Raw genomic sequence first — 22,384 nt, 5'->3', positions numbered from 1 at the left:
AAACTCAATGGGGAAGCCAGATTCACTTAACAACCGTGTTACTAACTGAACAAATGCAATTTCACTTAACAACGGTGGCAAGAAAAGTCATAACACAGGGCAAATTCACTCAGCAAATGTTTCACTTAGCCACATAAATGTTGGGCTCAATTGTGGTCATAACTCGAGGACTACCTGTACCATTAGTAGAGGTAGTCCTCGACTTACAACAGTTCATTTAGTGACTGTTCAAAGTTACCACAGCACCAAAAAAGTGACTTATGACCATTTTTCACACTTACAACAGTTGCAGCATCTCCATGGCCACGATCAAAATTCAGCGACTTGGCAACTGCTTTTTATTTATGGCAGTTGCAATAGCCCATGATCATGTGAACACCTTTTGTGAACAAGCACATTCAACGTGGAAGCCAGATTCATTTAACAACTTGGTTACTAATTAACAACTGTGGTGATTCATTTAACAAGTGTGACAAGGTCATAAAATGGGGCAAAACTCACATGTCTTATTTAACAACAGAAATTTGGGCTCAATTCTGGTTGTATGTTGAGGACTGTGAGAGGAATCTTGGAGTCTTAGTAGGCAACCAGCTAAATGTGAGCCAGCAGTGTGCAGCGGCAGCCAAAAAAGCCAATGCAATCTTAAATTGCATTAACAGGGGGCTACAATCAAGATCAAGTGAGGTACTAATGCTACTCTATAAAGCCCTAGTAAGGCCACACCTAGAATATTGCATCCAGTTTTGGTCACCACACTATAAAAAGATCTTTAGACTCTAGAAAAAATGCAGAGGAGCAACCAGGATGATTAGGGGACTGGAGAATAAAACATATGAAGAACAGTTGCAGGAACTGGGGATGGCTGGTCTAGTGAATAGAAGGACCAGGGGAGACATGATAGCAATCTTCCAATATTTGAGGGGCTGCCACAGAGAAGAGAGGGGTCAACCTGTTTTCCAAAGCACCTGAAGGCCAGACAAGGAATAATGGAGTGAAACTGACCAAGGAGAAATTCAATCTAGAAATAAGAAGGAACTTTCTGACAGAACAATTAACCAATGGAACAGCTTTGCCTTCGGAAGTTGTGGTAGCTTCATCACTTTAGACTTTCAAGAAGAGATTGGACTACCATTTGTCAGGGATGGTGTAGGTAGGGTCTCCTGCTCGAGGTTGGGAGGTTGGACTAGATCAGAGGTGGGTTCCTACCAGTTCGCACCTATTCGCTAGAACCGGTTCGTCAAATCTACCGAACCGGTTAGAAGAGGTTCCACCAGAGGACCCAGAAAGCAGGCCACACCTACAGAAGAGGTTCCAAAAAATTTTGAAACCCACCACTGGTCCTTGGATATGATTATTCTACACTATCATGCTCATATTTATAAAACTCAGTGCCTCTGTGAAAGGTAAGGATGACTACTGCATTTGTGGTGCAATCAGAACATTGTGTGTGTTGAAGTTGTTTTAACGCAAACCAAAGATGCCTTTTAAAAAACAAGTTTAAATCATATTCTTATGCATGCCAGTGCTGAGTGTGAGGTAATTTAAGGTGGTTCTGACAAGTGTCGGCGGCATCTTCATATCCGGTCACATGGGCGGCAAGCCACTCCCACCTGGTCACATGGGTGGCAAGCCACTCCCACAAAGGAAGCCACACCCACAGAGTAGGTTCGAACAATTTTTGAAACCCACCACTGGACTACATGACCTATAATGTCCCTTCCAACTCTGTTAATCTGTTAAAAAGACTATCGGTACAGTAGTTTGTGAAGTATACAGATCTTAAATGGAAGGCAAGTTGGTTACAATTGTTTTTTTGCGGACTCTTAACTATCCATTGAAGTCTCTACCTGTCCTGTTTGCTTGCTGCACAAAACAGGACAGTTATAGAGGTACAAATGACAGACTCAATAATTCCTCAGTAGAAGGGCAGTCCGAGCTTTCTGAGTTGATGCAGGAAGAATTTGTATAATATTACCTGATTTACGATGGGCAAAATGTACCAAATGTGGCCTTGAGCAGATAATAACTCAACACAGTCTTCCTTCAATTTTCCCAAAGGTTAGACTGTAGAGCTTTAGCAGCGAATGTACTCTAGCAGAAGCTGTTTCTGCACACTCATCTGAGTTCCTGTGTGAACAAACATTCGATTGTGGCCTGAAGCTTTTCACACAAATCTTTGAAGTGGTTTCTTGATGGTAAGCTTTCTTTTATCTCTTATCAAGCCTAAGAATCACTGACACTTTCTATCAGTACTTGTTCATCTCAGCAGTTGCTTTTCGTGGTTGATGTTCTCCTTGCTATATAGAGATAATAATAGGATTTGAAATAGAGCCGTCAAACTATAAGGTGACCAACCAGGCTTAAAATTTTGGGCTTGGACAATCTGGAACTCTGTCTCCTGTGGTCGGACCTAAGCACAGTACACAAAATTGTCTGCTACAACATTCTACTTGTCAACGACTACTTCAGCTTCAACCACAATTGTATACGGGCAAACAATTGATACAAACTCAACGTTAACCGCTCTAAACTCAATTACAGAAAATACAACTTCAGCAACAGAGTGGTCAACGCCTGGAATGCTCTACATGATTCCGTTGTTTCATACTCTAACCCCACAGCTTCAGCTTCAACCGTGGACCTCACCCCATTCCTAAGAGGTCCGTAAAGCAGGCGTGAAGCGGGCGTGCATAAGCGCACCGGCGTGCCTACCATCCCTGTCCTACTGTCCCCATTTATCTGTATTCATTTCCTTTGTTCATGTCCATGTTCATACTTATACCTGCTGACTTGTACATGTTTGATAAACTAATAAATAAATAAATAAATAAATAAATAAATAAATAAATAAATAAATAAATGGCAATAGAATAACGAAGTCGGAAAGGACCTTGGAGATCTTCTAGTCCATTTTGCTCAAGCAAAAAAAACAACCCCATACCATTTCAGGCAGAGGGTTGTCCAATATCTTAACAACTTCCAAAATATAGCTTCCCAGCCCCCAAAGCACCCTGAGATTGTACCAATAACATCCAATGATAAAGAATATATATGTAAACATAGGGGTGCTAAGCCTCTGGGACCCAAAAGAACCAATTTCTGGTGTTTCAAATCCCAACCCCGCTTCCAAAACGCATTCAATTTTTAAGTGAAATTAAGGAGAAAGGACTGTTAACCAGTGGAACAGCTTTGCCTTCAGAAGTTGTGGGTGCTTCATCACTGGAGGTTTTTAAGAAGCAATTGGACAGCCACTTGTCTGAAATGGTATCCTGCTTGAGTAGGGGGTTGGACTAGAAGATCTCCAAGGTCCCTTCCAGCTCTATTATGATTAAATCTGTGCCTTTTCTTGCCTGACCGATAGCAAAGTTAATATGCCTAGCCATAATTACATTAGCTGCTAAACCATCTTCTCCATAAACATGCCACAATTACTTCTTTTGTTAACCTTTGTTATGCCAATAAATGACCTTTGACCCAGAAACTATTACGATTCCATAAATCAAAACATTCTCAATGATGCTGATTATGGGTATAATTTACAACTCTCCCCTCCAAAGTGAGATGAGTGCTCAAAACGTTAGAATAAATATGGTCAACTGGCATTTAGGCTTGTCAAAAGCTAAGGAAGTTGAATTACGAAGTGTTCTCTCACTGCAATAGGTAAGCTGAAATTTCTCTGTACCCATATATGTATCCTTCATCCATTGGGAAAAAATATCTTTTGTCAAATATAACGTGTTAGGGGTATCTCTGTTGGGAGACAGAAAGTAGCGCAGCGGAATGTACAGCTGGAGAGAAGGAACGTTGCTAGTAGAAGAAACACACGAATAGAGTCACAGACGCTGCTAGTAAAAACAAGTAGCTTTACTACTAATAATAGCTTCACAAGCAGTGATAGTAGGTATTTGTCCAAACACAATTCAAAGAACAAACAATTGCTTACAGTCGCAGTTCACGTTCCAGTCATCAAGCGAGCAAGTAGTCATCAAGCATAGGACAAGCAGAGAGCGAGCTTTCCTAACTCCCTCTTATTGCAAAGTTAATTACAGCCGATTATAAAGTTAATTACAGCTGATAAGTACATTCACCCATTTAAAGCAACATCACCCATTTAAAGCAACATCGACCATTTGGTATTGTATATGAAGCTGTATTGTCTACTCAACACTAGGAGTATACTCCCAACAACATGTACACTTGTCATTCTCTTCTTCCCACAACTACAAGTTGATGAAATATGGTCTGGCATTTTTCATTCTTTAAACGATCAGAAACCAGAGTCTCGCTGTTACTTTCCAGCTTTAATAAAAACAATTAATGGATCTTGTCAAAATGTTCCTAGCTGAATTTCCCCCCACATGGATTGAGGGTGACAACCCAATGGAAATGAGCATCTCTCCACAGGCTCAGCTGTCAACCCTGGCTTGGCTGAAGCCATCCTGGAGCTTCAGTACTGCCACACTAAAGCTGAGGGATGGGGGGGGGGGGATTGGAGATAGCTGGGGTTGTGTGGTCAAAATAAAATACTTTCCCTTGGGAACCAAGGACGTTCTCACACCCGGTCGGATGAAGGAGGAGTGATGTCATCAAGCTACTAGACAGTGCCTGATTGAACCATGTGACTGATTATGGGTGAGAGAAAAACTATTAATTGGGTGAAAAGCCACAGGACCCTTCAGAATCGGTTTTCACCAGATATGTGCCAATATGATATTTCCAATAAAGCTGTTCTTTGAGGACGCTACTTGCCTTGGAGTGTTGCTTGATATGCATCTATTGCTTGCAACCCTGGCATCAGCATTTAATGGCTGAAATGTACGGTGGTTTATTATTATTTTTATCTCTTGCAAGGCAACACTTAGTTTTAGCACTTTTCTTCTGCAAAGGAAGGAGAGCTGAAACTTCTAGTCAAGACACTTCAAAGGTGTATAAGCAGCAATTATTTTTATTGCACACATTTTAAAAAACAGAAAATACTTTATTATGTATTGCTTATTTTTATTCTCCTGAAAGGCAGTATGGCGATGAGGGTGGAGGAAGACTTGCTCTCTTCTAGAAACAGCTGAGCATCACTTGGCAGGAAAAGGAAGATGATAAAAGTGGGTTTGCCAGCTCAAATTAACTGCATAAATGCAACAACCAGGCCCATATGCAAATAATTTCCTTTTGCTTAGTTAGGCCCACTTGCTTCCGATGAACTGGGAAAGCTGCTGTATAGTATTGCTATTTCTCTTAGATAGCCTTGCCTGTGGCAGATTTTGAAGTGTTTAGCTACCTTGTGTTTTTATTTTTTTGAATGAAGGTCTGCCCACAGTCCGCACATTTAAAACGGCTTTAGAGAGAAGGAGTGTTGAAAGGAAGGAAGGAAGGAGGGAGGAAAGGAGGGAGGTTAAGAGAAAAGAAAGGAGGAGGGAAAGAGGAAGGGAAGGAGGGAAGGTATGTGTGAAGGAGGGGGGGATCGAGGGAGGGAAAGGAGGGGGAAGGAAAGGAGGAAAGGAGAAAAGAAAGGAGGAAAGGCAGGGGAGAAGGAAGTAAGGGGGGGAGGGAAGAAAAGGGTATGGAAAAGAAGAAAGGAGGGAAGAGAAGAGGGAGGGAAGGAATAAGATACCTAACCTTTGATGTTTATAATGATTTGATAGTATGGGAATATCTCGAAATGTAGTTGTATTGTTTTTTACAAGTTATGGATGTTGTATTTTCTTTTTACCAATAAAATCTTTTTTTAAAAAAAATAAAAAATAAAACGGCTTTCCTTCTTATTTTTAAAGAATGTTGGCGCTCTGCACAAAACTTTTCTTGCAATTTTAAAAAGGGAGTGGTTTCTCTCTCTCTCTCTCTCTCTCTCCCTCTCTTTCTCACTCTCTCTCTCTCTTTTTCTCTCTTGTGAATTTTCCTGTGTGATGTAAGAGCACTGCCGTCGAGAAAACTTTTTCCCACAAGCCCAACACTAAAATGGTTTCTCTCTCTTGTGGATTTCCTCATGATGTTCCACTCTGGATTTTTCTGTGAAGCTTTTCCCACACACAAAGCATACATATGGTCTTTCTCCTGTATGATTTCTCTGCTGAATCATCAGCAAAGATTTACAATCAAAACTTTTTAAACAATGCAAGCATTCAAATGGTTCTTTTGCTAGTATGTATCCTTTTATGCAGCTGTAGGTTTGCAAGTTGGCCAAGCATTCTGGGCATTAATGTTTGTGCCGTTTCATATGTTTATCAAGGAAGAATTTTTTCCTGAAACCTTTGCCACAATCTGGACATTGATAAGGTTTATATCCAGTGTGGATTTTCTTATGCATTGCAAGAATTGAACTATTGGGTGACTGGAACAGCGTGATTGACACTAAAAGAGATAAGAAGACCTCTCGCCCAAACACTAAAATGCGAGCTAAGTTACCCAAACCTTTTTTTTGACATGATGGACGACTTTGAATTGAGAGATATTTGGCGAGAAAGAAACGCAGAGGAATATGATTTCACCTTCTTTTCCGATAGACATCAATCCTTTTCCAGGATTGACTTTATATTAATCACTAATGATTTACTTTCTAGGGTAAAGAAGACAAAGATTGTGGCGAGGGTCCTTTCGGATCATAACCCAGTTTGGATGGAATTGGGAAGGACAGTGCAGGCAAGAAGGTCTTGGAGGCTGAATGAAAACTTATTCAGATATGAAAAGTACATTAATGATTGTAAAAAATTGTTATCTGAATACTTTGTTTTGAATATGAATAAGGGTACACCTATGGAATTTGTATGGGATGCAAGCAAAGCATATATGAGAGGAGTACTGATGAATATAAACAAAATGCATAGATATAAACAAGGGTTAAAACGAAAAGAATTGGAAGAGGAAATTAAAGGGAAAGAGTTGGAGTTAACATTGAATCCAGGCGATACAAAGGTTAAGGAAGCAATTACCATATTAAAATCCCAATTTGATATGTTGATCTCTGACCAGGTAGCCACTAGTTTATTATATGCAAAACACAACACTTTTTGTAACGCAAATAAACCGGGCAGATGGTTAGCTTATCAGATTGGGAAAAAAAGGAAAATTCGAAATGTAACCAAATTGATTTATAGAGGGAAGGAGGTGTTTCAACAGGAGGAGATTCAAAAGGCATTTCGAGAATTTTTTACAGAATTGTATAAAGGGGATAAAATTAAGGGTTTAGATATAGACAAATACTTAGATAAAGAGAAAATACCCCTAGTTAGAGAAGAGTACAGGCAAAAGCTGAACCAACCAATAACCTCAGGAGAAATCTTGCAGGTAATTAAGCAACTAAAGTTAGGGAAAGCGCCAGGCACAGATGGCTTGACAGCGGTTTACTATAAAAATTTACAGTTAGAAATGGTAGAACTTCTTAGAGAACTATTTAATAAAATTCAAACGGAAGGTAAAGTGCCCCCATCTTGGAAGACAGCGTTTATATCTTTGATACCCAAAGAAGATCAAGATACTACCCAACCAAAAAATTATAGACCTATCTCATTACTTAATGTAGATTATAAAATTTTTACTAAAATACTAGCAAATAGGTTAATGGTGGTTATTCAACAATTGATACATACCGACCAAACAGGTTTTATACAGGGGAGACAAGATGAAGAGTAATGTTAAACTAATTATCAATGCATTAGAATATTTGGGAAAGAACAACCAAATTCCTGCTGCGTTCATATTTCTGGATGCTAAGAAGGCCTTTGATCGAGTTAACTGGCAATTTCTGTTGAAAATATTGCAAAAAATGCAGATAGGAGATAGCTTTTTACAGTCAATCAAAGCAATATACCAACAGCAAACAGCTCAAATCATCGTCAACGGAAGTTTAACAGACCCTTTTCAAATCGGAAAAGGTACAAGACAGGGCTGTCCTTTGTCCCCACATCCTATTTAATTCCCCAGAGACAGTAGAATACCATATACAATAGCAATAGCAGTTAGACTTATATACTGCTTCATAGGGCTTTCAGCCCTCTCTAAGCGGTTTACAGAGTCAGCATATCGCCCCCACAGTCTGGGTCCTCATTTCACCCACCTCGGAAGGATGGAAGGCTGAGATTAGAACCACTGAACTGCAGATAACAGTCAGCTGAAGTGGCCTGCAGTACTACACCCTAACCATTGCGCCATCTCGGCTCTTATATTCTCTTATACAGAATACAGACGTAAGAGTCTGATTAATGCAATGATCTTTTCAAAAATCCAGAGTCTTTTAAACTATTTCAAGCATTTTCAGCTCCTAAGCATAAAAATATACATAATGGGTGCAACCAAAAAGTGGCACCAAGAAAGAGAAAGAAAAGGAGAATGAAATATAATTTGATCATTTTAAAGTTTTAAAACTGCCCATGTTTAAATTTGAAGCCCCCTGGAGCTTGAGGCTCAGGACAAACAAATCTCTTGGTTCCCCAACACGACTGGCCTGCTCCTGGTTGCTGGATGTCATTCTGCAAAGGTATCATCTGAAATATGCCCTACTAGGAAAAGAACTGTTATATATGTAACATTATCAAAACTTTATTATGGTGAAAGACTGGTTCAAGGGGTACATTTAGGTTTTTTTTTAAAGAAAATAATTGAATAATGATTATTAAAACAAGCTACAAGATATAAAAAAGGAAGTATACATAAAAACAGAAGTTTAAATAGCAATAGCACTTTAGACTTATATACCGCTTACAGTGCTTTACAGAACGTCTCTAAGCGGTTTAGAGTCAGCCTATTGCCCCCAACAATCTGGGTCCTCATCAGTGGTGGGTTTCAAAAAAATTTGGAACCTCTTCTGTAGGTGTGGCCTGCTTTCCGGGTCCACTGGTGGAACCTCTTCTAACCGGTTTCTGTAGATTTGACGAACCGGTTCTACCGAACTGGTGCAAACTGGTAGGAACCCACCTCTGGTCCTCATTTTACTCACGTTGGAAGGATGGAAGGTTGAGTCAACCTTCAGCCTGGTGAGATTCGAACTGCCAAATTACAGGCAGCCGGCAGTCAACAGAAGTAGCCTGCAATACAGCATTCTAACCACTGCACCACTGTGGCTCTTATGTATTGACCTTCTGACAAGCAAAGTCAGTAGGGAAGATAAATCCACTTAACAACTGTGTTACCAACTCAATAATTTTACTTAACAACTGTGGCAAGAAAGGTCATTAGGTGGGGAAAAATTCATTTAATAACTAGGGGCTAAATTGTAGTCATAAATCACAGAACTACCTGTATGTAATCTGGTGCTTCTTATGGGAATAAAACAAACACATGTAGCCCTCACCTAATAATGGTAATTGGGACTGGCAAGTCTTGTCGCTAAACGACATGGTCATAAAGCACAATATTGCAAGACCAAGCCAACTTACAACAGTTGCCGTCGTTAGGCAAACAGCAGATAGAAAGCTGAAATTCTTCCAGGGGCATCTCTATGATCTGTGATTATCAATATGCCCAAAAAAAAACCCCACAAGCCGGATATTTTGTGGGGCAATTGCAAAACTGCAAAATTCTGCAAAACTGATTATTCACTACAGTATGCTGTTAGTCAAATATAGGTAGTTAGCCTTCACCAAAGTAACTTTTTCCATTTTCCTCTCCTGTTATGTCAACACTGAATCGTGATTTACTAAAGAGAATAAGACCAAAAATTAAATTTTAATTTGCATTCCCAATGGGAAATCAGAAATGAAATTCAGGGCTTTTCTACACTCATCCCTGTCTGCCTTATGTGGATTTTCTTGTGTGCCTTAAGAGAGGAATAATGTGTGAAACACCGTCCACATTCTGGGCATCTGAAGGGTTTCTCCCCTGTATGTAAACCTAAATGATTTATAAGTTTAGATCTAGTACTGAAACCTTTTCCACATTCTGGACACTCATATGGTTTTTCTCCTGTATGAGTCCTATGGTGTACTACCAGATGGGAATTCTGACTGAAACATTTCCCACAATCAGGACACTCATACGGTTTCTCCCCTGTGTGAGTCCGCTGGTGTATCACCAGCTCACAATTCCGACTAAAAGTTTTCCCACATTCGGGACACTCAAATGGTTTTTCTCCTGTGTGAGTCCTCTGGTGGATCACCAGGTGGGAACTACGATTGAAATTTTTCCCACAATCTGGACACTCAAAAGGTTTCTCCCCAGTATGAGTTCTCTGGTGTATCACCAGGCCAGAATTCCGACTGAAACTTTTTCCACAATCCAGACACTCATATGGTTTCTCTCCTGTGTGACTCCTCTGGTGTAGCACAAGGTGGGAATTCCGACTGAAACTTTTTCCACAATCCAGACAATCATAAGGTTTCTCCCCAGTATGAGTCCTTTGGTGTGTCACAAGGTCGGAATTCCGACTGAAACATTTCCCACAACCTGGACACTCATACGGTTTCTCCCCAGTATGAGTCCTTTGATGTAATACCAGCGCATAATTCCGACTAAAACCTTTCCCACAATCAGGACACTCATATGGTTTCTCCCCTGTGTGAGTCCTCTTATGTATCACTAGGTCAGAATTCTGAATGAAACTTTTTCCACAATCTGGACACTCATATGGTCTTTCTCCTGTGTGTGTTCTCTGATGTATTACCAGGTCAGAATTCTGACTGAAACTTTTTCCACAATCTGGACACTCATAAGGTTTCTGTCCTGTGTGCATCCTCTGGTGTATCACCAGATTGGAATTCTGACTGAAACGTTTGCCACAGTCTGGACACTCGTACGGTTTCTCTCCTGTATGAGTCCTCTGATGTATTGTTAGGTTGGTATTCCGACTAAAACCTTTTCCACAATCAGGACATTCATATGGTTTCTCCCCTGTGTGAGTCCTTTGGTGTATCACCAGGTGGGAATTCCGACTGAAGGTTTTCCCACATTCTAGACACCCATATGGTTTCTCCCCCATTGATTTCTCTTGTGTATCACATTTCCTAAAGCTATTTGCCACATTGAGAGCAGTGGGTGAGCTTTTCTTCAGTCTGTGTGCAGTCATGCATTATCAGCTGTGCTCTGCAATCTGTGCTTTTCCCTGCAGTATGCATATTGTGGGGGGTTTCCACCAAGGATATTTTTTTGGATTCTCAAGATCAAAATTATTTTGGATCCCTTCTTGGCTGGTGCTTTCATTCAAGCTACTCTTACTTGCTTCACAGGGTGAAGCTTGAATGCCTGCCTATCCTATGTGACTATCAAATGACCACTTCCTCCTGCCCTGATTTCCAGATTACCTCTCCTTTTTTGAATTTGAAAATAATCCCCTTTGACCCTTTTCTGGAGTGTTTCCTTGAGTTCTTCATATTCATTTTTTTCCATCTCAAAACTCTCTTAATCTCTTTTGTCTGTCAACTTCCTGGAGAAGTAGAAGTCTTTTGCAGTTTTCTTGAGGCAGCAAAACACACTTTCATTGCTGGCTGGATTTGCTATTCCTTTTAATGCTGCTTGTGATTCTCACTTGTCTGGAATTCTCTTCCTAGCATCTTTTCGGTCTAAAAGATTGACATAAAAGGTTAGTTTAAAAGGTTAGATTAATATAAAAGATTTATAAAATGGCTGCAGAAGATGAGAAAACAGCAAGAAAGAAAAATAACATGCATTAAAATGGAAAAAGATATATTCCAAAATTGCTAAATTAACTTCTAACCTTAATTATGATTCATTTGACATATAGAAGACTAGTGAGATCCAAGTTCAAATATCCACACAAACATTAAATTCTCTTCTGGACTTCGGTTAATTCAAAATTCTTCAATAACAAATTGGTTATTTTCAAATATATCAGGAAATGTCGAGGCTAGATTATACAGCTATACACGTAGAAACAAATAGAGATACGCTACTAATATATGTCTGTTAAAAGTCCATGTTTATTTCAGCCTCACAAATGTCTGAGAAGTGGGTCACTCAAACCTTTGGGTCTAATTTTAGGGGATGGAACGGCTTCAACAGATGAAGGGCTTCAATTAATTCATGGTACCCAAAGCATCTGCAAGATATAATCCCCACTATTGTGCATGAAACGCCCCCGTTTCCCCCCCCCCAAAAAAAAGAATATGTCCATAAAATCAAAGATTCTACCTTAAACTGAAGGAGACTTTTTACAATCTCCCAACCTGCAGAACGTTTGCAGGCACCATTTTTAAAGCAGCCAGCACCACTGGAACAAAAGTTGGGGAAGGAAGAAACATGCTGCAACAGCTGACATGTTTCAGCCTGGATTCTTCTCTACTTCTGCGCTATGGAGGAAACCAAGCAGCCCTCCTTGCTCCCCGCTTCTCCTCCGACCTGTCCTCCACTCACCTTCCAGCTGTTGAAGTCCTGGGAAGAGCAAGAGAGGCGCCCTCCACGACACCGTCCTCCCACCGGGTCAGCCGGAAGAGGAGAATCCTCTCTGCTTCTCTCTTCCAAATCCTCTCTAGAAATCCAGTACTCTATTGTTTCAACACCTTTAGGCTCCCGTCGCTCCCCCTCTCGTTGGGTGTCTTTACTCAGCCACCATCGATGCCGCTCTACTGTATTGACGGCTTTCTAGTCGCCGGGTGTACTCATTTCATGGAGCGCGCGCCATCTAGCGACAAATGGCTGGATTACAGGCTCCCGTTCGTTTGCAAGATTTTTGCTTGATTAATATACGCGCCATCGATGTACTCATAGCTAGTGAAATTTAAGCAAGAACTAAACCAAGGAAAAACGTCCTTTGGGGGTGGGAAAGGAGAGTCGATGGAGTTGCTGTCCTAACTAGATTCAGAAGACCCCAGTTCAGCTGTTGGCTCTAATCTCTATTGAATGCAGGAATCTGAATGAAAACAACCCTAATTTATATTTCTTAATTATTTTTTTCCTTTGGGAACTCAAGGTTGCATAGAAAGCCCTTCTTAGGTAGCATCCTGGACCAAGAAGGAGGTTCATTTCAATCTCCCCTACCCATCTGTCTCCTTTCAAGGACATGATTTTGGCCTCTCAATTGGCATCCCAGAATTCCATAGCTCCTGGAAGCTACCTTCATGCCTGACCTAACACTGAACTGGAACGTCTTTGCAGTGTTAATCCCGTTCTTCAACCTTATGTCCAATGTTTGTTTTAGGTGTCTTCAAGACAGATTTCACACCTGGCAATTGCCTGGATTGGTTTCTCTGCAGTTTCCTTGGCAAGGATTTTCCAAGTGGTCTTCCCCTTTCCTGCTTCGTGGACCTGAGAGAGGGACTGGCCAGGGATGCCCAGATGTTTCATGCCTATGGCAGGACTGGAAATCAGGACCTCCCCATCTGTAACTTGTAGGTTTCACCATTGCACCAAACTGACTCTCCTTATTCCCCACAAAATCTATCCACTATCTCTTTCGGTGGCTGCAGCCTTTCAAGATCTACTCCAACATCTTTGCAGTTAAGTTCCCATTATTCTTCTGAAAATGAACCTTTTTTGTCTTATATCTGAGCTTCAAACCTTTCTTCTGAGGAAATGGAGCGTCTCTCCAAATGGAATGTTGCTTCGGGCCTACCCTGGGAACCAGCCCCTCTGGATTGCCCATTGCCAAATCTAATGTCATTTTATGATAGATGGATGAGATGGATAGATGTACGTATATGGATAGATAGAAAGAAACGTATATGGATAGATAGAAATTTGCCTACGCTCGATAGATAGAAACGTATATGGATAGATAGAAATTTGCCTACGCTCGGTGAACACTCGGATGGGGCGCAGGAGTTCATGGCTTCCATGACAGCCATGGGCTTGACCCAGATAATCCGAGGCCCAACTCACTCTGCGGGTCACACACTCGACCTCGTATTCCTCTCGGAGCAGTGGACTTGTGATCTTGGTCTGAGGGGTAATGAGATCATACCCCTGTCGTGGTCAGACCACTGCCTACTGAGGCTTGACTTCCGAAGACCAAACCCCCACTGTAGGGAGGAGGAACCGACCAAGTGGTTCCGCCCCAGGCGACTTATGGACCCTTTGAGGTTCCAGACGGAGCTTGGGGTTATTCCTGATGCTCTCGCCCACAGTCCGGTAGAGACTCTGGCTGCCGCCTGGCATTCGGCAGCATCGGAGACCCTCGACCGGATTGCGCCACTACGGCCCCTCCGAGGCGGCGGATCCCGGAGGCCTCCTTGGTTCACCGAGGAGCTCCGGGAGAGGAAGCGCCGGAGGAGACGCCTAGAGCACTTGTGGAGGTCCGATAAATCCGAACCGAACCGAGCACTCTTAACAACTTGCACCAAGGATTACATCAGGGCACTTAGGGCAGCAAAGAGATCTTATATTGCCACCTTGGTTGCGTCCGCCGAGTCTCGTCCAGCCGCCCTGTTTAGGATAACCCGCTCCCTCTTAAATAAGAGGGACACGGGGGACCCCTTGCAGGGTAGGGCTGAGGATTATGCCCAGTTCTTGGCGGACAAAGTTGCTCGGTTTCGGTCGGATTTGGACTCCACCTTTGCAGAGCCAGCAGAGGCACGAGAGGATGATTTGGTTGACCATCGCTGGGTTGAGTTTCAGGATGTTACTTCCGGGGACGTGGACAAGGCCATGAGGGCTGTGAGTGCCTCCACCTGCGTACTGGACCCGTGTCCCTCCTGGCTGGTTGCTAACAGCAGGGAGGTGACACGGAGCTGGATCCAAGCGGTTATTACCGCCTCGCTTCGGGAGGGGCACTTCCCCGCCGCACTTAAAACGGCGGTGGTGAGACCCCTCCTGAAGAAACCATCTTTGGATCCAGCCGTACTTAACAACTATCGTCCAGTCTCCAACCTCCCCTTTATTGGGAAGGTTGTTGAGAAGGTGGTGGCCTACCAGCTCCAGCGGTCCTTGGAGGAAGCCGATTACCTGGACCCCTTCCAGTCCGGCTTCAGACCTGGTTACAGCACAGAAACCGCTTTGGTCGCATTGACCGATGATCTCTGGAGAGCCAGGGATGGAGGCCATGCCTCCATCTTGGTTCTCCTCGACCTCTCGGCGGCTTTCGATACCATCGACCATGGTATCCTTCTGCGACGACTGCGGGAGGTGGGGGTGGGAGGCACTGTTTTACAGTGGTTCTCCTCCTACCTCTCGGACAGGTCGCAGTCGGTGTTGGTCGGGGGTCAGAGATCGACCACGAGGCCCCTATCATATGGGGTGCCGCAGGGGTCGGTCCTGTCCCCCGTACTATTTAACATCTACATGAAACCGCTGGGCGAGATCATTCGGAGGCACGGGATAAGATACCACCAATATGCGGACGATACGCAGCTGTATCTGTCCGCCCCGTGCCAACTCAATGAAGCGGTGGACGTGATGAACCGGGGTCTTGAAGCCGTTAGGGACTGGATGCGGGCTAACAAGCTTGTACTCAACCCAGAAAAGACCGAGTGGCTGTTGTGTTTCCCTCCCAAAAATTTGGCTAGTGTTCCATCGATCAGGCTGGGGGGTCAAAATTTACACCCCTCAGACAGGGTTCGCAACTTGGGAGTCCTCCTGGATCCACAGCTGACTTTTGATCACCACCTGTCGGCTGTGACCAGGGGGGCATTTGCCCAGGTTCGCCTGGTGCGCCAGTTGCGACCCTACCTGAATCGGGAGGCTCTCACAACAGTCACTCGCGCCCTCGTGACCTCTAGGCTGGAATACTGCAACGTGCTCTACATGGGGCTGCCCTTGAAGAGCATTCGGCGGCTTCAGCTAGTCCAGAATGCGGCCGCGCGAGTGATCGTGGGTGCACCTCGGTTCGCCCACATAACACCTATCCTCCGCGAGCTGCACTGGCTACCTGTTGGCCTCCGTGTGCACTTCAAGGTGCTTCTTACTACCTATAAAGCCCTTCATGGTAGTGGATCTGCGTACTTGGGAGACCGCCTTCTGCCAACTACCTCCTCCCGACCCATAAGATCCCACAGATTAGGCCTCCTCCGAGTGCCATCTGCCAGCCAGTGTCGGCTGGCAACTACGCGGAGGAGAGCCTTTTCTGTAGCAGCTCCGACCCTCTGGAACGATCTCCCCGTGGGGATTCGTACCCTCACCACCCTTCAGACCTTCCGCACAGCCCTCAAGATCTGGCTATCCCGCCAGGCCTGGGGGTAAAGATCATAGTTTGCCCCCGCCCGAATGTTGAATGAATGTTGTTTGATCTTAACTACACACTGTATTTTTATGTTATTGTATGTCTTCCCCTCCCATAAGTTGTTAGCCGCCCTGAGTCCCCCCAGGGAAAAGGGCGGCCTATAAATAAACACAACTGAAACTGAGAAAGATAAGTAGGTAGGGAGGTAGATGATAGATAGATAGATAGATAGATAGATAGATAGATAGATAGATAGATAGATAGATAGATAGATAGATAGATAGATAGAGGATGGACAGATGATAGACAGTGTTTGTAGGTTTTATGGGGGTTAATCAATCTATTTGTTCTGCTGTAGGGGAGATTTGTATGGAATTCCACTATTTCCTTTGTATCAGTTTCATTGTGTCTATGTTGAATGTTTTTCTAATCGGATGCAATTACTGTTGTTTTTTTCTTCTCTACACTTAATTCTTAAGCATGGCATAAATTGTTATTCCTCTCCCCACTCTCACACCCATTGCTCTCCTTTCTTGCCACCTGTTATTTTGGTTGGACGTTTGGGTAGATGTTTGGTTGGTTGGATGTATTGCAAAAGAAAAAGAGATTGGATCCTCTACAGAATCAAAAGAAACACACTTTTCGCAAGGAATTCTTGCAGTAGCCAGTAACCTACAAACTTTTCCAACTTCTTCGCCTCCATTGCCTCTGTGCTAATATCCCATTTTGTTCCCAAAGATATCAGAATACTGTAGTCTGTATCATGGAATCATTCTCTCAAAGATCCAGAAGCTTTTGAGCTATTTCAAGCATTTTCAGAGCCTAAGCATGGTAAAATGTGAGAAAAGATATGTCCAAAAGTGTTACTAAAGAGCGTGAGAATACACTGACGTGAATTAAATAGAATTTGATCATGTTAAGATTGAGAATGTTTATTACAAAGACCAGCATAATGAAAGTGGGGTATATTCAGCTAAAAAGTACAGACATTGAAATATAATAATAGTAATTATATTAAAAAGCAAAGACAAGTGACGGTATTTATAAATAGCAATAGCAATAGCAGTTAGACTTATATACCGCTTCATAGGGCTTTCAGCCCTCTCTAAGCGGTTTACAGAGTCAGCATATTGCCCCCAACAACAATCCGGGTCCTCATTTTACCCACCTCGGAAGGATGGAAGGCTGAGTCAACCCTGAGCCAGTGAGATTTGAACAGCTGAACTGCAGATCTGCAGTCAGCTGAAGTAGCCTGCAGTGCTGCATTTAACCACTGCGCCACCTCATTTAGGAGTCTAAATGAAACTCTTAAAAGTATTTAAATTTAGTAGCTGGGGGAGTCGGGTTGTGCAGTGAGATGGAATATAGAGTTGTGGTTGATTGGTGGCTCCTATTTGAGGTGATCTGTGCTGTGATTGGTTGCTGTGGGGGTGGAGGGGGCGCTTCCCTGTTTTCCCGCCTTTTTCTTCTGTTGGCTTTGTATGCTGTTCTGTGATTTACCTCATGATGTTCCTGTTTGCTCGACTACCTAGTCTGCCGCATATAGAGTTGTAAAATATATTTATACATAGAACAACAAATTCATGTCAACGTCTCTGATTTCATTTGGACATCTACTGTACAGTCCCCAGACAGGAACTAAGAGGGCAGAAAGGCATAAGGTGCCTGGAGGCTGCATGAAGTTTAGTATGTGGCAAACTAAATCTATCACTCTACAGAGCAAATTATGAGGTGAGCTGGAGATTCCTTAAGACAAGTCATCCATCATCTGACTTATCCTAAATACTCGTCTGCAGAAATGTGGCAACATTACACAGGCAATCCTCAGTTTACTTACAACAGTTTACTTAGTTACCATTCAAAGTTACAACCGCATTGAAAAAAGCAACTTATGACTGTTTTGCACAGTTATGACCATTGCAGCATCCCTATGGTCATGTGATTGACATTCTGACGCTTGACAGCTGTCTCATATTTATGACAGTTGCAGTGTCCTGGGACCATGTGATCGCCTTTTGCAAATTTCTGAAAAGCAAAGTCAATGAGAAAGCAGATTCACTTAATAACCAGGTCATTAATTTAACAACTGCAGTGATTCACTTAACAAATGTGGCTAGAAAAGTAGTAAAATGAGGCAAAATTCACAAAATTCAATTTCTCACTTAGCAACATAAATTTTTGGCTCGATTGTGGTCATACGTGGAGGACTACCTGCACAGTATGTAATAACAGAGTTACTATCGGAAAGCAGCAGGGAACTGTAGAACAGTCCTGTGTGCCCTGAGTATCTATGTAGTACTGGAAAGATAAGCCTGGTAGAACATGTTATACAGCGACTGGAGAAACGTACTCTGCTGTTTCTGTGTGTACAGAGTCATGGAGACATTGTGTTATAACCAGAATTGAATTACTGAAATGAACAAACTTTAAATCCTTTGGTGTCTTCCAAACTCAGGAAAACGTTTAGCATCTTGACAGTCCTACTTGACACACAAGTAGTTAATTTTAATCAAGCTAACATCATCCATTTTCATTTCTTTTCTCTCACCCCTCATGCCTAATACTGAGACATGTCTGTCTAAACAGAATCAGGCCAGAAATTAAATACTTCATTTCTCAGGTGAACTTGCAAAGACAGATCAGAAGGAATTCAAGCCTTCTCTTTACTCATCACCTTTTGGGTGATGTGGATTTTTTTATGTTTAACAAGGGAAGAGGTTTGAGAGAAGCATTTTCCACACTCTGGGCACTTGAAAGGTTTCTCACCTGTGTGTAAACCTACATGATTTATAAGGTTAGTCCTAGTACTGAAACCTTTCCCACAATCAGGACACTCGTGTGGCTTCTCCCCTGTGTGTGTCCTCTGGTGTATCACCAGGCCAGAATACCAAGTGAAACATTTTCCACAGTTCAGACACTTATATGGTCTCTCCCCCGTGTGAGTCCTCTGGTGTAGCATCAGGTTGGCATTCTGATTGAAACTTTTCCCACAATCTGGACACCTATAGGGTTTCTCCCCAGTATGAGTTCTCTGGTGTTTCACAAGGTTGGAATTATTACTGAAACTTTTCCCACAATCAGGACATTCATAGGGTTTCTTTCCTGTGTGAGCCTCCTGGTGTATCATCAGGTTGGAATTATGAAAGAAACATTCCCCACAATCTGGACACTCGTACCGTTTCTCTCGATTATGAGTCCTCAGGTGTTTAATAAGATTGGAATTCTGACTGAAACCTTTCCCACAGTCAAGACACTTATACGGTTTCTCTCCTGTGTGAGTCCTCTGGTGTATCATCAGGTTAGAATTATGACTGAAACCTTTCCCACAATCTGGACACTCATACGGTTTCTCCCCTCTGTGAGTCCTCTGGTGTTTCACAAGATTGGAATTATGACTGAAACCTTTCCCACAATCTGGACATTCATAGGGTTTTTCTCCTGTATGCATCCTCTGATGTATAATTAGATTGGAATTCTGACTGAAACTTTTGCCACAGTCTGGACACTCGTACGGTTTCTCTCCTGTGTGAGTCCTCTGGTGTATTGTCAGGTTGCAATTCCGACTAAAACCTTTTCCACAATCCGGACACTCATATTGTTTCTCCCCCATTGAATCGTCTTGCGTATCACATTTCCTAAAACTATTCGCCACATTGAGGGTGAGTTTTTCTTCAGTGTGTGTCCTCTCATGCATTATCAGCTGTGCTCTTCAATCTGTATTTTTCCCTAAAATATACACGTTGTAGAGTTTTTCCACCAAGTATATTTTTGGATTCTCAAGACCAAAAATATTTTGGATCCCTTCTTGGTGCTTTCATTCAAGCTACTCTTACTTCCTTCACAGGGTGAAGCTTGAATGCCTGCCTATGCTATGTGACTATCAAATGACCACTTCCTCCTGCACGGATTCCAAATTACCTCTCCTTTTCCTGAATTTGAAAATAATCCCCTTTGACCTTTTTCTGGAGTGTTTGCTTGAATTCTACATATTATTTTCCAACTCAAAACTCTCTTCATATTCTCTCTTTTGTCTGTCACCTGCTTGGAGGAGAACTCTTTTGTAGTTTTCTGGTGGAGGTGGAAAAGACTTTCATTGCTGCTGGATTTGCTTTCCTTTTAATGCTGCTTGGGATTCTCACTTGTCTGGAATTCTCTTCCTAGGATCTTTTTGATCTACAAAATTAACATAAAAGGTTATTTTAAAAGGTTAGATTGACATAAAAGATTTATAAAATGGGTGCAGAAGCAAGAGGAAAAAAATATGCATTATAATGAAAAAGCAAACATGCCAAAATTAACTCTAATTCATTTGACATATAGAAGATTAGCGAAATCCAAGTTCAAATTTCCGCACAAACATTAAATTCTCTTCTGGACTTCAGTAAATCAAAATTCTTCAATAACAAATTGATTATTTTCAAATATATGAAGAAATGTTGAGGCTAGATTATACAGCTACGCACATAGAGACAAATAGAGATACGCCTACTAATATATGTCTGTTAAAAGTCCATGTGTATTTCAGTCTCACAAATGTACGAGAAGTGGGTACACTCAAATGTTTGGGTCTAATTTTAGGGGATGAGACAACTTCAACAGATCAGGGGTTTCAATTAATGCATGGTAACCAAAACATCTGCAAGATATAATCCCCACCTTTGTGAATTAAAATCACGAAGACAGATTCAAAATAGCGTGTCAAAGTTGGAATCCAAAACTGATGAACTTGGAAAGGGACTTCAGGGAAGAAATTAAAGATTTGAAAGGAGATATGAAAGAGATGAAAGCCAGAGTAGACTGTGGAGCATGAATTGAAGAAGACTAATGCTGTGTGTGAGGCAGAGGTAGATGAAATGACAGACTTGAAAGTGCAGATTAAAAATTTTCAATTAAGATTTTGTGGAATACCTGAACAACCAGGAGAAGATACTGTATCAGAGCAAGGATGGCTCAATTCACTAATAAAGGGGAGGGAGAAATGAATCTTGACCTGGATAAGACATATAGAATAAACTCCAGATTCGCTGCCATGAGAAAGCTACCAAGGGATGTTCTAGTTCACTTTTCAAGAAAGAAACATGGGATCAGGTTCTGGATTGCCATTTTAAGCATAGGTTGGAAATGGATAATATAGACATTACTGTCTTGTAGGAAATTTCTGTTAGAATTTTGAGAAAAGGAAAGCTTATACTTTTCTTACTGATATCTTGAAGCAGAGAAGAATCTTATTTCGCTGGGATAGACTAGAAGGGATGATACTTACTTACCATGAACAAAGACTTAGGCTGAACTCCATAGGGAAAGCTAAGGACTTTTTAATCAGAGATGAAACTAACCCCTGACACATGTGGAGAAACAGGTATAGAAAAGAAGTTGGTGGCTGACCAAGATAAAAAAAACAAGCTGTTGTGCAAGACCCTAAAGTTGGCACTGGACAAGATGATTTGGCAGAGAGAAGAAGGAAGGGAAGAATGGAGGAAGAAGGGGTTAAGGTAAGTTATACAGGAATCTATTATAGTGCTCAAAGATGGAGATTAAATTTTTCACGTGTAACATTAATGGAGCAAATGCTCAATCAGAGCAAAAATATATATTTCACTATCTGAGGAAACTTAATTTGGAAACACTCTGTCTTCAAGAAACGCATATTAAGAAACAAAATAAACGATTAGGGAAGGAATTTATATCAGTTGGTGCAAAGAAGATTAATGGAGTTGTTTTATATATATAAACCCAGTTTAAACCTAAGCTACTTATAGCAGACGATCAGGGTAGATTTATAGTGGAAACAGAACTTAAGGGGTTAAAATCAATAGTGGTGGGACATATAGGCCAAATGATGACAGAAGCAAATTATACGGTTATTTAATGGATCATTTATTGCCTTTCTCATATGGAAACTGGTTTATATTGGGGGATTGGAATGGGGTGATAGCACCAGCCTTATGAGATGACGGATAACTTAGTATATTTCAGCCTGGTTGCTTCTACGCTGTGGAGGAAACCAAGCAGCCCTCCTTGCTCCCAGCTTCTCCTCCGACCTTCCCTCCACTCACCTTCCAGCTGCTGAAGTCCTGGGAAGAGCAGGATAAGCACCCTCCACGCCTCCTCCCACGGGTCAGCCGGAAGAGGCACTTCCTCTATTCTTCTGTTTTACTTCCTCTCTAGAAACCCAGTACTCTATTGTTTCAACCCCTTTAGGCTCCCGTCGCTCCCCCTCCCGTTGGATTTGTGTAGTCAGCTACCATCGATGCCGCTACTGTATTGACCCGCTTTCTAGTCGCCGGGTGTTTAATTACAGCGCTCGCCACCTAGCGACATAAGGCTGAATTACAAGCTTCTGTCATTGGC

At 42.1% G+C, this 22,384-nt stretch overlaps 1 protein-coding gene across 1 annotated transcript; it reads right to left on the bottom strand.

Moving 5' to 3' along the window:
• Positions 1 to 8,553: 8,553 nt before the first annotated feature.
• LOC148047697 (uncharacterized) lies at positions 8,554 to 22,163 on the bottom strand. Its single transcript, XM_087711754.1, has 3 exons — positions 22,090 to 22,163; positions 18,708 to 20,206; positions 8,554 to 10,909 (listed from the first exon to the last, which is right to left on the bottom strand). Exons 2-3 carry the CDS (start codon positions 19,725 to 19,727, stop codon positions 9,692 to 9,694), a joined length of 2,238 nt encoding a protein of 745 aa, XP_087567880.1. The 5' UTR covers positions 19,728 to 20,206; positions 22,090 to 22,163; the 3' UTR covers positions 8,554 to 9,691.
• Positions 22,164 to 22,384: the final 221 nt, after the last annotated feature.

The sequence above is a fragment of the Thamnophis sirtalis genome, unplaced genomic scaffold (assembly GCF_051295495.1).
Source record: "Thamnophis sirtalis isolate CommonGarterSnake01/CBP01778 unplaced genomic scaffold, rThaSir2_p1.2 scaffold_3, whole genome shotgun sequence".
Taxonomy (NCBI): Eukaryota; Metazoa; Chordata; class Lepidosauria; order Squamata; family Natricidae; genus Thamnophis; species Thamnophis sirtalis.
This window is presented reverse-complemented; position numbering and strand designations above follow the sequence as displayed.